This window comes from Geotrypetes seraphini, chromosome 4 (genome assembly GCF_902459505.1).
Source record: "Geotrypetes seraphini chromosome 4, aGeoSer1.1, whole genome shotgun sequence".
NCBI classification, from domain to species: domain Eukaryota; kingdom Metazoa; phylum Chordata; class Amphibia; order Gymnophiona; family Dermophiidae; genus Geotrypetes; species Geotrypetes seraphini.
The window spans coordinates 324,881,755-324,900,457 of NC_047087.1; the positions used below are offsets into that span (position 1 = coordinate 324,881,755).

Consider the following 18,703-nt stretch of genomic DNA (forward strand, 5'->3'; position numbering starts at 1 on the left):
ACACATTCTTATACAGGAGCATCAATACCTCCTTTTTCTTAATGGCCATACCTCTCCCTATGTAACCTAGCATCCTTCTAGCTTTCGCCATCACCTTTTCAACCTGTTTAGCCACCTTAAGATCATAATATACAATCACACCCAAGTCCTGCTCTTCTTTCGTGCACATAAGTTCTTCACCCCCTAAACTGTACTGTTTCCTCGGGTTTTTGAAGCCCAAATGCATGACCTTGCATTTCTTAGCATTAAATTTTAGCTGCCAAATTTCAGACCATTCTTCTAATTTTGCCAGGTCTTTCTTCATGTTATTCACACCATCCAGCATGTCTACTCTATTGCAGATTTTGGTATCATCCACAAAGAGGCAAATCTTACCTGACACCCTTCATCAATATCATTTATAAAAATGTTAAAAATAACAGGCCCAAAATAACAGGGTGTGCCTTGAGGCACACCCCTGGTAACATCCCTTTCCTCAAAGCGATCTCCATTGATCACTACCCTCTGTCAGCTTCCACTCAAACAGTTCTTGACCCAGCCAATTACTTTGGGATCCATCCCGTGGGCACTCAATTTATTTATTAGACATCTGTGTGGAACACTGTCAAACGCTTTGCTAAAATCTAAATACACCACATCTAGCGCACATCCTCTATCCAATTCTCTGGTCACCCAGTCAAAGAAATTGATCAGATTTGTCTGACAAGACCTACCTCTAGTGAATCCATGTTGCCTCCGGTCCTGTAATCTACAGGATTCCAGAAACTTGATCATTCTCTGTTTTAAAAAGCGTTTCCATTAATTTACATACCACAAAAGTCAGACTTACCGGCCTGTAATTCCCTACTTCTTCCTTACTTCCACTTGTGTGGAAAGGGACCACATCTACCCTTCTCCAGTCCTCCGGTACCACTCCCGACTCTAGAGACTTGTTGAAAAGGTCAGTCAGCGGAGCTACCAGAACTCCCCTAAGTTCCTTCCACACCCTTGGATGTACACCTTCTGGCCCCATCGCTTTGTCTATCTTTGTTTTAGCTAGCTCCTCACGAATACAACCCTCTGAAAATCGATCAGTGTCTATTACTCTTCCATCCCTATTCATGTTTGTCTTCTGCGGTCCCACTCCCAGCATTTCAGCCGTGAATATAGAACAGAAATATTTGTTAAGCAATTCGGCCTTTTCTTTATTCATATTCTTCCCCTTTGAGGCTCACAATGTCACTAATATATCTAAAACATGTCTTGTCTCCCTGTTTTACTGTGTCAGCTATTTTTTCTTCCATTTGCATCTTTGCTTTCCTGACTACACAACCAGCCTCTTTTAACTTTTCCAGATATTTTTGCCTATCTTTCTCTTTCTGCGATGTTTTGTAGTTTATGAAAGCTAACCTCATTTATTACCTTATAAGCTAGTACTTTTGAGAACCAAAACGGTCTTCTTTTCCTGTTACTTTTTACTTACTTGCTTCACAAAAAGGTTTGTCACCCTTACAATCGCTCTTTTCAGTTTTGCCCACCACATTTCCACTCCTTCCAGACATTTCCATCCAACCCAAGCTGGAGAGGAAGTCTTATGAGGAAGCCATACCAGTTCCAAGAGCTAGAAGCACTATACTGCAGCCAAAGATGTGTCTAGTAGTCCTGAAGCCCAGCCCTGTATAAGTGCTTCATCTGCCTTCTGCCTCAAAGAATTAGTCTGGAGCTAGAGAGATCTCTGGTTTTCAGGTTAGATCTGCTGAAATTGGTTTCCAGTAAAACCTGTGTGTGATATCTCAAAGGACAAGTGAAATGAATTAAGAGCCATTAACATGGATTTTGTTATGAAACAAGCTTTAGGAGACTCCTGAGGCAGGCCCTTGTGGGCCGAAACACAATCATGTCAAGTCCATAACAACAAAAGAGACGGAACACCAATTGGTCGCCTGTCTCTTCTTCGAATGCCTATAATATTTTGTTCTGTAACTTATCTGTGAATGTCAATTGTAACCTGTTCTGAGCTCCCAGGAGAACAGGATAGAAATCTAAATAAAGTACCAGAAGAGGTGGTGGAGACGAGACTGTGTGTGAATTCAAGAAGGCATGGGATAGGCAAGTAGAATCTCTTAGAGAGAGGAAGAGATCATGGTTACTGCAGATGGGCAGGCAAGATGGGCCATGTGGCCTTTATCTAAACTAAACTAAACCTTAGGTTTGTATACCGCATCATCTCTACATTCGTAAAGCTCAACACGGTTAACAAGAATTAGGGTAGAAAGGAACTCCAGAGAAGGGAAGGATGAAGAGGGAATTTAGAGGACTAGAATAATCAGAGAGGGAAGAAGAGTTACATTTTTGAGAATAACCAGGTTTTCAGATGTTTATGGAAGAGTTGGAGGGAGCTCAGGTTCCTAAGAGGGGAGGTAAGGTTGTTCCAGAGCTCAGTGATTCTAAAAGGGAGGGAGGAACCTATTTTCCTACAGGGGAGACACCTTTCTATGTTTGAGCCTATTTTACATGTAAACAGCTGGTCAATTAGATCAAATGTAGAAGGAAGATCAAGTAAAGTTACAACAGCAACTCCACCACCCACATCCAGAAAGCTATGAAGCTCACTGAGAAAGGCAGTCAATACAGTTTCTGAAATAGCTCTTCTAAACTTGATCTCTGAAGGGGATGAAGAATATTAGCTGTAAACCGAGTTAAGCCTTCTCAGAATGATGACTCGGTATACAAATTTAAGCTTTAGTTTAATTTAGCTTTATTATATCAATAAAGTTTCAAAGCTGTGAAAATCCTATGGTATCAATTATTTTCAAGAAAAAATGTAATTGGATAATAAGTAAGTTCGAATTGGATTGGGAGAACTAATCATTTTTATTGTACCATTTTTATAAATTTTGTAAACTGCATCGAACTAATGGTCATGCGGTTTAGAAATCTGGTGTTATGTTATGTTAAATGGATTCTTTCCATAATTCATGGATGGAATCTGTGGCCAGACTAAAGTCAATATTTGTCATTAAAGTTGGAAATAGGCCACAAAAAAGGACTTTCACCCATTATGAAGGGAGCAGATCAAGCATGTAGGTAGTAGGCCTTGCTGTGGCAAAAACATCAGTTAAACGGAAAGTGTAATCAAAATTAAACATGGTCCAAAGATGAAATCTAGCAATGAAAAACAAATTACATCCAGGTAATGAAGATAGTCTTAAAGAGAAAGAGCCACCAATGATCCATAAGACAACAAGAGCAGAGACCTTGGAAATAAAATCATTTGCAAATTAATCCACTAATGGGTTGGATACTCAAGTCAGCATTACACTCTTTTTCAGGGATGAAATGGTAATAGATAGAAATAAAACAAATAATAAAGGAAATTAGGTAATACCTTTTTATTGGACTAACTTCTTCTTCAGATCAGAAATAAGCAAATGCTGACAAATATCAGTATATATAAGGAAAACATGAACGCATTTCAGGATAGTTTCACAGGAAGAGGGAAGGATGGATGGGTGGGTTAAGCAGGAGGCAGAGAGGTGCCAAAGCAGTTTTACATTTCTTTATAGTGTGAAAGAAAGCCCAGTTCTTACGTTCTTAAATTGTCTTAACATTTCCTTTCAGTATTCTCAACATAAAACCAGTTTTTCTCGAGTGTTGTCCTGGTTGGTATTGCAATTTTTAATATGATATCTATATAAACTGATCTTTAGCATCTGGCCTGTTTCACCAATGTATTTGAAAATGAACATGTGAAGGATTCCCTTATGTTGAATGTTTTTCCCATATGAGTGGCCCTGGGATCCTTGTGCCATTCTCTTCTTTGTGCGTTTGTATGGGGAGCTTGCTTTTTACCAGTTTTTGTTTCAGATTAGGTAGCTGACGGAAGGCCAGTACAGGTGGAGCTGGGAATATTTCTTTTAGTAATTCTCTTTCCTGGAGTAGTAGTTATAGATCTCTTATAACATTTCTTAGTTTTTCAGCTCTGGATTGTATGTCATTACCAAGTGGGTTTTCTTATCCTTGTAGTTCAGTAAGTTTTTCTCTGGGTGTTTTAAGGAATGAGGCAATGTTCTTGGAGACTATTTTAGGATTGAATCCTTTTTGTTTGAACGATTCAGTCAGGGTCTTTAGGTGTTTATCTTTGTCTCTTGGATCAGAGAAGATAAGGAGCATATGAACAAACATGGAAAAAGAAGCCACTTTTATTTTCTGACAATCTGCAAGAACAATGACATCATCCCCACTTTATACCATGTTCAAATTGTCTAAGTTTCAGTATAAGTTGTCATTGCTATCCACAAAGAAGACAAAAATCTGACTTCCCTCCTACAGAACCAAACAGGGAACAGAATCTCATCCCGGAGCACTGGAGGCACAACACCTGAAGGAACAGACCCAAACCATTTGGACACAGCTCACAACCCACCTATGGAATGTGAAAATCAGAATTCAACACCAGAAAAAAAAAGGAAAAGGTCCTTGTTTTAAATCATAAAAGTCCAACAAATCAGAATTCAGATAGACAAGGTGATCAGGGAAACCAGCAGACTCCCTGGAGATAGCAAAACTCTCCAACTACCAACTACCACTGCATCGGGAGCCAGCCCAGAGAGAGGCACGCGTGCACCGCGCCGCCCCTCCCCCGAACCTGCGGGGTAACTTGTTAGGATCGCCGCCAGGGCCCAGCCACTACCATCGGGAGCCAGCCCAGAGAGAGGCACGCGTGCACCGCGCCGCCCCTCCCCCGAACCTGCGGGGTAACTTGTTAGGATCGCCGCCGGGGCCCAGCCACTGCATCGGGAGCCAGCCCAGAGAGAGGCACGCGTGCACCGCGCCGCCCCTCCCCCGAACCTGCGGGGTAACTTGTTAGGATCACCGCCAGGGCCCAGCCACTGCATCGGGAGCCAGCCCAGAGAGAGGCACGCGTGCACCGCGCCGCCCCTCCCCCGAACCTGCGGGGTAACTTGTTAGGATCGCCGCCAGGGCCCAGCCACTACCATCGGGAGCCAGCCCAGAGAGAGGCACGCGTGCACCGCGCCGCCCCTCCCCCGAACCTGCGGGGTAACTTGTTAGGATCGCCGCCGGGGCCCAGCCACTGCATCGGGAGCCAGCCCAGAGAGAGGCACGCGTGCACCGCGCCGCCCCTCCCCCGAACCTGCGGGGTAACTTGTTAGGATCACCGCCAGGGCCCAGCCACTGCATCGGGAGCCATCTGTTACTACACGACCTGGCACTAGCTGCACAACCAGCCCAGCTATCTTACTCCATATACTCAACTTGTTAGCACTAGGCTACCGTACGACTATCCTTCTTCCCCAGAGATAAGCTTCCTCCACTTTATACCGTAAGTTCTCCCCTCACTTAAACCCCTCTCTCAATTCAACTCAGTTCCTTACTTCCAACTCTCTCTGTCTCCTCAACCAATTTCTCTACCTCTACCCATTTCCATTGCTACATAGGCAACAGTCCCTACTTCTCTCAATCCAAACCGCACACCTTTTCACACAACATGGCAATCTGCAATAAACAGCAACTACTCTTAGGGATACTATACCTATTATGCTCTACATGCTGGGGCAATGAAGACAACCCCCCCCAACCCATGCACACCTACCCCATCTCCTGGCGCAGACCAGCCGAGCTAACTAAGCCTTCCAACCCTCTCCAACCCCTACAAAACCAGCCACAACAAGACCTCCATCAAATCAAAGTACTAAACACCACCCGCAAACACCGTAAACCTCACAGAAACAAGACCTGTAACAGAAACTTACGAAAGATAACATACTCTGAAATCCCCACAGCTAACAGTTACGAAAACATTAAGGGATACTACCTAAATACCCGTAAAGTGAGAAACAAAGCACAAATAATAAATGATTGGATACTACAAACAAAACCTGATCTCCTATTCTTGACAGAAACATGGATGATCTCTGACAATGACACTATCATGAAAGAAATCCTTCCCCAGGGATACAAAATCATTCCACTATCAAGAAACTGGAAAAAAGGAGGAGGACTAGCGATCATCCTAAAAGACCACTTCAACTACATCAAGACAGACTCCAAATCATCTGAAAACCTTGAAATACTAACCTGCAAAATTACCAACGCACAGTTAGAAGAATCTCTAATTACAACTTTATTCTATATCCCACCCAAAAAATGGGCAAACGCTAAAGAGGAATTCGCCGAATTCCTTACCTTATCCACCCTAAAAGGATCATACAACCTGCTTCTGGGAGACATAAACACACATCTAGAACAACAGACAAAACCGGAAATATCCGAATTCGCCAACTTCCTAACATCACTAGACTTTCCAAACCCTGACACAGAAATAACCCACGAAAAAGGACACAAACTAGACTTAATCACCTTCTCCCACAAAGAAACAACAGATCCCAAAATACAATACTACCCAGGACCCTGGGAAAAATGCGTCTGGTCAGACCACTTCATTGGCAAGTTCAATCTACACTGGCTAAAACAGAACACACAACAAAAACGCAAAAACGTCAACACGAACACAATAACCAGCCGGGGCATTATTAACCCAATAGAATTCTGGACCCACTATGAATTACATCCCATAACTAATGATAATCAGGATTTCCCTACAAGATGGGAAACTTACAGCAAAGAACTCCTAGACCAAATAGCACCATATAAAACATACAAAAAGAAAAATAGACCACCAAACGAATGGTTTGACTGTGAACTATTAACCACCAAACAGGAACTAAGAAAATTGGAGAGAATCTGGCAAAAAACAAACAATGAGTTAGACAAGACAAACTGGAAACAAAAAATGAAAACATACAAAAATCTGATCAAAGAAAAACGCACTAAGCATTATGCAAAAAAAATTGGTACTTCAAAAATAAACAGCAAGGAATTGTTCAAACTAGTAAAAACAATAACCGATACAACACAAATATTGAAAAAGGACAATGAACCCACTCCATCGGCACAAACCCTAGCCAACTTCTTTCAAAATAAAACCGCTAACTTAAGAGCAACTCTACCCACTACCATAACAAATGCTCTTCAATACCTCGAACCTCACGACCAAGACACCAGAGTAGACATGATATGGGACCACCTCGAATATCCAAATTGGCATCAATTCCTAAATCTCTTCAACAAATACACCAAAACTAACTGTCTACTTGATGCATGTCCCCCTAAAATCATGACAGTTGCCCCTCTAGAATTTAAAAAGGAACTATTTGAATGGCTAACATCCGCCTTCACAAGCGGAACACTAAACAAAAAATTGGGACACATACTAATCACTCCAATCCCCAAAGGTCAGAAAACCTCTTCTGCTCTGACATCCAATTTCAGACCCATAGCAAACATTCCCCTTTTCACAAAGTTACAAGAAGGATTGGTCAACCTTCAACTAGTAAACTACCTGGACAAATTTAACATCCTTAGTGAACACCAATCAGGATTCAGGAAAGGATACAACACAGAAACTGTCTTAGCCTCCCTACTAAACCACCTTTATGATCTCTTTAGCAAAGGCAAAAGCGCACTAATTCTACAATTAGACCTCAGCAGCGCGTTCGACCTGGTAGACCATGAAATCATGCTACTTTGCCTTGAAATAATGGGAATTTCTGGAAAGGCAAAGAAATGGTTCCAAGAATTTCTATCAAACAGATCCTACCGAGTAATCAGCAATGGAAATTATTCCAAACCATGGAAAAACCCATCAGGCGTGCCTCAAGGTTCCCCCCTATCGTCCACACTTTTCAACATCTATATCGCCTCCTTAGGCCACCTCCTACAAAAACTAAACTTAATACACTACATTTACGCAGACGACATATCCATCCTAATCCCCTTAAATGACATCACAAAAGAAATTGTAGACAATCTCTCAAACGTAATGACCGAAATCGATAAATGGACCACCAATTTCAAACTAAAATTAAACGCAGAAAAAACAAAAGTCTTTCTGGCTAGTCCTAATGACAAAATTACGAGAACATCGATAAAAATAAACAATCACGAATACCCAATTTCTAATAACATAAAAATACTTGGTATCACCCTAGACACACACCTAACTATGACCGACCACACAAACTCACTAGTGAAAAAATGTTTTTACACGCTATGGAATCTAAGGACCATAAAAAAATACTTTGACCCAACATCATTCAGGTTACTGGTACAGGCACTGATCTTATCCATTCTTGACTACTGCAACATCATCTACTTGGGCATCCCACAAAAAACAATAAAAAAACTGAGATTAATACAAAACACCGCCGTTCGACTAATCTTCGGACTAAGAAAAAACGACCACATCAGCCCCTACTATAAAAAGCTGCACTGGCTTCCAATAGAAGCGCGAATACTATTCAAATTTGCTTGCACCTGTTTCAAGCAAGTCTGGGGACTAGCACCTTCATACCTACAAACTCACTTCATCCTACACAACCCCACACGAGCGACCAGAAACAAAAACATATTTGCATACCCAAAGATTACGGGCTGCAGATACAAATCATTCCTGGATAGAACCTTTAAGTTCCAAGCGAACAGACAGCAAGTTTGGCTGAAAAACTACATAAACGAACCCAACCTGTCTTACAGTGCATTCCGCAAATCGATCAAAACCGCCCTATTCGAAAAATTCACGGACTAAAATCGTCCCCTCCCGCACTAGGACTCCCCTCCCTCTAAACGCCTTTCTTTCTTTCTCAAGATGCCCCTCATGTACTCAGATATTCGCTATCCATAGTACTCCAATTCAAATGGAAGTTCTAAAGAAATACTCAGTTATTCATTACCCATTGAACCCCAATCTGTAACTTTCCCCTCTTCACTATTGTATTATATTTAGAATCATTGTACGATACTGTATTAGACTTATGTATGGTGTTGTCTTTAGACTTATTGTATTGTAGTATATTTAGACTCGTTGTATTATATTGTACTGTGTTGTATACACTCATTGTATTGTATTGTACTGTATTGTATTGTTTTGTCTTGTATTGTATGTTGACTTATTGTATTGTATTGTGACCTTGTTATTCGCTGAATGTCCAGCCTTCTTACAGTGTGAACCGCCTAGAAGTCACCTGACTATGGCGGTATAGAAAAATAAAGTTATTATTATTATTATTATTATATTATATCTTAGCCAAAATACAGAGGTACTTTTGAGAAGACCCTCTTTCTATTCTACCAGCAAAATAGATGAAATCCAGCTATACTCAGATCTTGAAGAATGCTTTAGGAAACTCCATTTAAAAGTACATTTCCACAATAAAGACACTCCCAACAAACTGAAATACAATTTTTAAAAATACCTACTTTACCCCCCTCCGCTGGATGGACAAAACTAGAGAATTACATAGAAAGTTTCAGACAGAGTAAAATCACAACTTTCCAGCAAACAAAAAGAAATTTTGTACAACCTTTCCCAAACATGTCTTACCTTCCCTTCTTATCTATCCATGTGTACCATCCCCTCCCTCTTTCTTCTCCTCATCTATCCATAAGAAGCATTTCTTCTGTCTCTCTCTACTTTTCTTCCATCCATGTACACAATCTCCTCCCTTTTTCTCCCTCTCTTGTGATCTGACATCTCTGTCTTCCCTCTTCCCCCCCCCCCTTGGTCTGGCATCTTTCTCCTCTCCTTCCCACAGTCTGGCATCTCTCTCTTTCTCTCCCCCATAGTCTGCATTCCCCCCACCCCGCTCTCATTCCTCCCTGCCCCACCCCCATTCCTGGGCTAACTTAAAACATCTCTTCCCCTTCTGTCCATCTCCCTCCCTTTTCCTCACCTTCCTGGTCTCCTTTCAAAGTCAAATTTTTCTTTTTCAGAGGAGCCCCAGGACGGGGGCCATTCTCACAGGCTGCTGGTGCTGCCCCGAAGCTTTCCCTGTGCTGTGAAACAGGCGGAAACAGGAAGCTGTGTCAGAGGGAGGCAGATCATGGCAGAGGGAAAGCTTTGAGGCAGAATCGGCAGCCTGTGAGAATGGCTGCTGCACCTCTGAAAAAGAAGATTTCGATTTTGAAAGGTGAGAGGAAGGCCAAGAATAGAAGGAGAAGAGATATGCCTGAACTGCATACCAGCCCTGGTCATGTGAGGTTCCAAAAATATTGGGGGTGCTTGGGCACCCACAGCCCCGACAGAGCTGGTGACTATGATTAGCACTATTAAAGAACAAACTGAAGCATCGTCCTAATGCTAGTTTTCTAAAATAGATGTTTCAAAAATAATACAAGAACAAACAAAGAAAAACTGCAGACGAGAGTACAACATGCAGGCTAAGTTTATTGAAACAATTATGTTGCGTTTAGTGTCACCACCTTTTTACAAACCAGGGGACCGGACATGGTCCGTGTTTCAGTTAACATGCCTTCATCAGGGGTCCCTAATTTGAAAGGTTTCAGATAAAACCGCAACTAAAATAAACTTAGGTCTGGGTAAAAACGCAACTGGTCGCCGTAGCAATGACTTCGTTAGTTAGAAATATTCTGTTAGAACTTCGTTAGAAAAAAACATCTTGCAGCAAAAGTGAGCAAAGATCAAATAGAAACTTAGAAACATAGACATAGACGGCAGATAAGGGCCACGGCCCACCCCAATGACCCTCCCCTACCTTTCTCTGTGAATAGATCCCACGCTGCTGGCCTCAATAACCTGACTTCTCATAGATTAAATCAGGACACTGACCTTTTTGAATTTCTGAGGTTGCCATAAGTCCTGTTAAAGATGTTCCCCCTTGATCATATATATTTTTAGATAGTTTGATTTTAAGAGTTCTTACATGTTTTCAATTACTACTATTAATTATTTCTACAGCGCTACAAGATGCACGCAGCGCTGTACAGAGTCACAAAGAGGAAAAAAACAGTCCCTGCTCCAAAGAGCTTACAAATGAACAGTATTTGATTTTTGCTCATTTTTATTGTAATATTTATTTTTCTTAAACAAGAAGTTCTAACAGTATGTTCCTAACTACATCCCCCCCCCCCCCCTTTTTTACTAAGCTAAATCTCCGATGCTCATAGAATTCCTCTCAGCGTTGGAGCATTTAGCATCCCGGGCCATATAGGAACCTCTACCATGGCTTAGTAAAAGAAGGCCTAATTTTTTAATTACATTATTTTTGAAACAGAATTAGCAGGCACTGAATATCCAGAGCTAATTCAAAACGTGCTTGTTGGGTCTAATGCGGGTACCAGCCAATAATCAGCTGGGACCCACATAAGTAGAATAAGGGGCCCCCCATCCTGATTCCCCTTCTCCCACCCACCTTGAAGCAAATGATCAGCAAAATCAGGTGCCCCTTGGTCCCAATCATCCTCCCTCCCTCCACAGGTGTATATGTGCCTTCTGTGCACAGGGGTCCTGCTATAATACCTGCTCTCTTTGCCTGAGCCCAGTTCTTTCGGCTCCTCCCTGTCCCTGTAAGTTATGCAGTCACAGAAACATGGAAACATAGAAATATGATGGCAGATAAAGGCCAAATGGCCCATCCACTATCTCCTTCTCTTAACATTTGCATCTCCTCTTCCTATAAGCTAAGGCTCTTTACACCTGCATTGTGAGATCATAGAGCTTTATGGTTGTAGAAACAAAGAAATATGATGGCAGATAAAGGCCAAATGGCTCATGCAGTCTGCCTATCCGCAGCATCCACTATCTCGTCCTCTCCCTAAGAGATTCCACACTTTCTTGAATTCAGACAGTCTTTGTCTCTATCACCTCTATCGGGATCCTAATCTACGCATCTACCACCCTTTCTGTAAAAAAGTATTTTCTTAGATTAGTCTATCTTGTAATCAGCTCATAAACCCTCAAGCCTTAGTTCTGCAGCATTATACATGTTTATTACCTGTCTCAACTCTTTGTAATTGTGGTGCTTAAAATCCAGATTATCTGTGGTTGTCATTTCATTGCGCCGATGATAATAGTTGTTGGGATCTATTGGAAATCAGAGTACAAAACTGTTAACGTTTTCAGCATTAATTATTATCACCTCAATCTCATGCTATTTCTAATTCAATTTTGAACTATTCAAGAAGGTTATTTTAGATCTCTTTGTAATCATGGAGTGCAATAATGATGAAAACAACTCTGAGAAATTTTTAATATAATACATTGAACTGGATCAAGTGCTGATATGATGTTTCATTGTGCTCAATAATGTTATATTAATCAGATTTTCTATTCTGCCTTTACCTATTCAGTTCAAGGTCGAATTACATTACAAGAGGTTGTGTCAGTTACCCAGGAAATTACAATGGACAGATTGACATGGACATTCAGTAGAGTTGCTGGTACAGGTAGATCAGTCCAGTTATTAATACATTAGGTTATAGTTACAAATACATAGTTACAAGTTCAAATAGGTCACCCGTTGGCTCATTGTCTGTAGTACCTGAAGATTGGTGGGTGGCTAATGTTATGCCAATTTTCAGAAAGAGTTCCAAGGGAGATCCGCAAAATTACAGACTGGTAAGCCTGACTTCAGTACAGAGCAAAATGGTGGAAACAATTATAAAAAATAAAATTGTGGAACACATAGCCAAACATGATTTAATAAGACAGAGTCAGCATGGGTTCAGCCGAGGGAGATCTTGCTTCATCAGTTTGCTTGACTTCTCTGAAGTGGATAAATGTGAGTTGGTTGATGTTGTGTATCTTGATTTTCAGAAAATTTTTGACAAAGTTCCTCATGAGAAAATTAAAGAGTCATGGGATAGGTGGCAAAGTTCAGTTGTGGATTAGGAATTGGTTATCGGCTAGAAAACAAAGTGTAGGGTTAAATGTTCATTTTTCTCAATGAAGGAGAGTAAACAGTGGAGTGCCAAAGAGATCTATACTGGGACCAGTGCTATTTAACTTATTTATAAATAATCTGGAAATTAGAATGAGTGAGGAGATTAAATTTGCAGATGACACTAAACTGTTCAAAGTTGTTAAAACCTGCACGAAGATTGTGAAAAGTTGCAGGCAGGTCTGACCCAGTGGGGCTATTCTTATGACCTTAGGAAATTGGAAGACTGGGCGTCCAAGTGGCAGATGAAATTTAATGTGGAAAATTGCAAAATAATGCACATTGGGAAGGATAACCCAAAGCACAGTTACCAGATGCTAGGTTCTACCTTGGGGGTTAGCGCCCAAGAATTTGGGTGTCATTGTAGACAATACGATGAAACCTTCCACCCAATGTGTGGCGACGGCCATAAAAGCAAACAGGATGCTAGGAATTATTAAAAAAGGGATGGTTAACATGACTAGGAATGTTATAATGCCCCTGTATCACTCCATGGTGTGACCTCATCTGGAGTATTGCTTTAAATTCTGGTCTCTTTATCTCAAGAAAGATATAATGGTGCTAGAAAAGGTTCAAAGAAGAGTGACCAAGATGATAAAGTGGATGAAATTACTCTCATATGAGGAAAGACTAAAAAGGTTAGGACTCTTCAGCTTGGAAATGAAACAGCTGAGGGGAGATATGATTGAAGTCTACAAAATCCTGAGTGGAGTAGAACGGGTACAAGTGGATCAATTTTTTACTTTGTCAAAAAGACTAGGGCAAGTTACAGGGAAATACTTTTAAAACAATAGAAGGAAAACATTTTTCACTCAGAGAATAGTTAAGCTCTGGAACGCATTGCCAGAGGTTGTGGTAAGAGCAGATAACGTAGCTGGTTTTATGAAAGGCTTGGACAATTTCCTGGAGGAAAAGTCCATAGTCTGTTATTGAGAAAGACATGGGGAAGCCACTGCTTGTCTTGGATCGGTAGCATGGAATATTGCTACTCCTTGGGTTTTAGCCAGGTACTAGTGATCTGGATTGGCCACCGTGAGAACGGGTTACTGTGCTTAATGGACCACTGGTCTGACCCAGTAAGGTTATTCTTATATTCTTATAACTTCTCAAAGAGACTCTTCATAAGAACTGAGAAATGACCCTCACCATTACAGGGGCTTCCAGAAAATTTGACTCTTATGTACAAAACACCTGTCACTAGGGGTAGAGTTGACTTAAACGAAAAAAAAAATCTACCCCATGAAGAGTCTATGCTTCAGTGCCTCCAGGGTGTGAACAGCGCACTCTAAACACATTTGGATGTCGCTTGTACCAAAATTCCATGTTGGTGAACAAATTGCAATTTCTATATCTCCTGCTATGTGGAGCATCTTGTTTGGAAATTTTTTTTTGATGGATACCTTCCTTCTCAATATCTACAGGAATTTTATCATATCTTTCAATCTTTTGCCCTACCTAGAATGTTTTGGGCTGAATCTACTTATCCATGCTCTACAGGGGAATCTAACATGGGTGTAGAGTCTGTAAAGTTAGATTCCTCCATATGGTTTCAGCAAACACTGGCATGCATCAATCGAGTTGAGACTGCTTCAGGATTCCACCATGGGGTATAGAGCGTGTAAGGTGGCTCTTTTCCTGTTGCTTCAATACAATTATAAAAAGTGGTGGTGGGATCTAACAGGGGAGTAGAGCCTGTAAGTTAGATTCCCACCATCTCAGAACTAGGATCAATGATGTCTTCCACTGTTCCATCAATGTTTATACAGTATCTTCCAGAAGGCATCCATTTACTTCACATTTTTTCCCTACACCTGTTGCAGTGGTTAGAGCTACAGCCTCAGCACCCTGAGGTTGTGGGTTCAAATCCCTCGCTGCTCTTTGTGACCCTGGGCAAGTCGCTTAATCCCCTCATTGCCCCAGGTACACTAGATAGAGTTTGAGCCCACCGGGACAGATAGGGAAATATGATAAAGTACCTGAATGTAAAACCACTTAGGATATAAGTGATATATAAATAAGTTCCGCCTTCCGTCTCCAATGACTGCCTATGCTCTCTAGATCTGAAAGAAGCTTATACTCATATTCCAATGTATCTGACCGACTGGAAATTCCTCAGATTTCAGGTAGAGCAGCACCATTATCAATACCTTGCATCCTCTTCCAGAGTTTTCATTCAGTGCCTACTTCTAGTGACAACACTGTTGCGGGTTCAGGGGAGATATGATAGAGAAGTTTAAATACCTATGTGGCTTAAATACGCATGAGAAGCTCTGGAATGAGAGGGCATAGGATAAAATTAGGAGGTGATAGGCTCAGGAGTAATCTATGGAAATACTTTTTTACAGAAAGGTTGGTAGATGCATGGAACAGTCTCCTGGATGAAGTAGTGGAGATAGAGACTGTCTGAATTCAAGAGGGCCTGGGATAGGCATGTGGAATCTCTTAGAGAGAGGAACAGATAATGGTTACTGTGGATGGGCCATTTGGCCTTTTTCTGCCATCATGTTTCTATGTTTTCCTGAGAACTACATCCACTCTACAGTCTTGCATGTGTCTTTGAGCATCACACCACCTTCACTCAGAAGGGAGGTGCACTTAGTGAGGTCTTTGCTGATAGTGTTCAAATGTCTGGGAGGCTGAAAGCCCACAGGATGTCCCTGGCAGTTTGGGGAATTCATTTATTCTTTGGATCAGCTTGGTGATTTTAATGTGGGACTCCTGATGAAGGAATTTCTACATGCCGAACCACAATATCTGCGCTATAGAAAAAATTTGAACTGCTGCCCCCCCCAAGAGGCAGGAAGGATACCCACTCCCTCCTGCCACTGTGACCCCCCACTCTCCCCAGCTGAGCCAACCCCCTGCCAGGACCCCCTTCCCTGTACTTTAATAAAAATCAGCAGGAGGGATGCCCATTCCCTTCTGCCACCGCAAACCCCCTGCCGAACCGACCCTCCCCAGGATCCCCATTCCCCACTCCCAGAACTTTAGAAAAAAAAAATCAGCAGGAGGGCTCCCTGGCCCCCCTAAACTACCCCTCACATCACCCAAACCACCCCCGTATCTCTGTGTAAAACAGACAGCAAGAGAGATGCTCAGTCCCCTCCTGCTCGCAGGTCCGAGGGACCAATTTGCAGACTGGATATGCAATCTAGGGAGGTCTGCTGTCTGCCTGGAGCCAGGATACGAGATGTCACCGCCAGTCTGGATAGACTACTCATGAACCTACCAATGAAGGTTCTGGGGGTATTACTGGACCAAGGTCTAACTATGAAAGACCATGTGGACTCCCTAGTCAGAAAAGGGTTTTTTACTCTCTGGAAACTTAGGTCCATTAGAGCATACTTCGACGCTTCAGCATTCAGAATTCTAGTACAATCCCTAATACTAAGCCACCTTGACTATTGCAACATTACCCATCTGGCCATCTCCAGGAAGCAAATGCAGAGACTTCAACTGATACAAAATGCAGCAGTCAGGTTGATTTTCGGGCTGCAGAAGTCCGATCACATAACCCCTTCCTACCGACTCCTGCACTGGCTGCCAATGGAGGCACGTACGAAGTTCAAGCTGGGATGTCTCTGCTTCAAGGTATTATCTGGCCTAGCCCCTAAATACATAACAGACCTCTTCTCATTCTCAACCAACAGACATGAGAGAAGAACACACCTGAAATTCGTTTCCCTACCGGCTAGAGGATGCAAATATAAGAGATACCATCAACAACTTCTATTGTATCAAGCAGCCTTATGGGGCAAAGACTTAGAAAAACTAATTACACACACAAACAACTATGGTGAATTTAGGAAACACCTAAAAACATACCTGTTCTCGAAATACCTAGGTAACGATTCAGGACAATAGCCCCCTTCGTAATCCCACCCAGATCTGATCTTGAAAACTGTTAACCTCTAATCTCTAACTATGAATGCTCCACTCAATTTATGGAATTTTTCTAATTCATTGTAAATCGCATGGAACTTCACGGTCCTGCAGCATATAAATTGTTGCTATTATTATCACTGTTGTTACTATCAGATGTTCTCAGCTATACTCTGTAAGTCGCTGTCTGTACAGTTTCTCTTCGTTGTAAACCGCCTAGAAGTCGCAAGATTGTTGGCGGTATATAAGAATAAAGTTATTATTATTATTATTATTACTCACGCCCCGAGATCACTTTCCTATGCTTCTTGTCCACATAGGAACCAACGACACTGCCAGGAACACACCGGAGACCATCACCAGAGACTTTCGAGCATTGGGTGAGAGGCTGAAGTGGACAGGAGTGCAGGTGGTTTTCTCATCGATCCTCCCAGTTAGAGGCAAAGGAAGAGCCAGAGATGAACGTATCCAGAGGACGAACGAATGGCTACAGGGATGGTGCCGGGATATGAACTTCGGATTCCTAAGCCATGGGGAAGAGCTACAAGGACTTCAGGGACCAGACGGACTCCATCTGACCAGTAGGGGTAAGAATGTCTTCAGACACCGACTAGCCCGCCTGCTTCATAGGGCTTTAAACTAGGTAAATCGGGGGAGGGTACCATTCACATATTAGTGCAGAAAGGAATTATCCTGATGAGGTGAGTCGAAACTCCGCTTCCATGTCCAAGGTAAGTACCCACATTGCAAACAGTTCTTTAGGAGTCACACCGACTCGGGTAGGATACGCCTCACAGGGACTTAGCAAACACAAGATATGGAGGGCCATGTATGTCAATGCACACAGTTTAGGTAACAAAATTCTAGAACTGGAGGCTGAAATAAGGAATGCCGACCTAGATGTGGTGGCAATATCTGAAACTTGGTTCACGGACTCACATGGGTGGGATATGGCTATACCGGGCTACAATCTACTTCGTCAGGACAGAGAGGGCAGGTTAGGAGGGGGGGTAGCTATATACATTAAAGAGGACATCAAAACCACCAGGATCACAGATGTCAAGTACACCGTGGAGTCCCTCTGGGTAAACCTGGCAAGAGGCAGAGAAAAATGCCTGTATCTAGGTGTGGTATACAGACCCCCAAGACAACTGGAAGACATGGACGCAGAATTAATTGAAGACATAGAGAATATCACTCTACGAGGAGAAGCTGTACTGCTAGGGGACTTCAATATGCCTGATGCAGACTGGAACTCATTTTCAGCGACAACCAGCGGTAGCAGGAGGCTCTTAACCTCCATAAAGGGAGCACGTCTCAAACAAATGGTAACGGAGCCCACTAGGGCCCAGGCGATCCTCGACCTGGTACTCACCAACGGGGAAAGCGTCTCAGAGGTCTCAGTAGGAGATACGCTAGCCTCCAGTGACCACAACATAGTATGGTTCAACCTTAGGAAAGGCTTCCCTAGATCAAACATGAAAACAAACATAGAAACATAGAAACATAGAAATTGACGGCAGAAAAGGGCTACAGCCCATCGAGTCTGCCTATACCAATGACCCACCCCCTGACTCTTACTCTCCCAGAGATCCCACATGAATATCCCATTTTCTCTTGAAATCTAACACGCTGCTGGCCTCAATCACCCTCTGAGGCAGCTCGTTCCAATGATCTACCACCCTTTCAGTGAAGAAGTACTTCCTCGCATCACCCTTAAATTTCCCTCCCCTGATTTTCAGCGAGTGACCTCTGGTTACTGAGGGCCCTATAAGACTGAAGATATCATCTTTCACCTCTATACGCCCAGTAATATACTTAAAGGTCTCAATCATGTCCCCTCTCTCTCTTCGCTCCTCCAGTGAGTACATCCGCAGTTTTTTTAACCTTTCTTCATACGTGAGTTCCCTGAGCCCCAAAACCATCCTGGTAGCCATTCGCTGAACCGACTCAATTCTCAACACATCTTTTCGGTAGTGTGGTCTCCAGAATTGAACACAATACTCGAGATGAGGTCTCACCAT

The 18,703-nt window shown here is 42.4% G+C and overlaps 1 protein-coding gene across 1 annotated transcript in view; it reads right to left on the reverse strand.

Moving 5' to 3' along the window:
* The window catches only part of CPXM2 (carboxypeptidase X, M14 family member 2), a 258,848-nt gene that overhangs the window by 97,885 nt on the left and 142,260 nt on the right, over positions 1-18,703 (reverse strand). Inside the window, exon 7 of the mRNA XM_033941873.1 lies at positions 11,853-11,941. Within this exon, the coding sequence (XP_033797764.1) occupies positions 11,853-11,941 (89 nt within the window). The remainder of the gene's footprint in view (positions 1-11,852; positions 11,942-18,703) is intronic.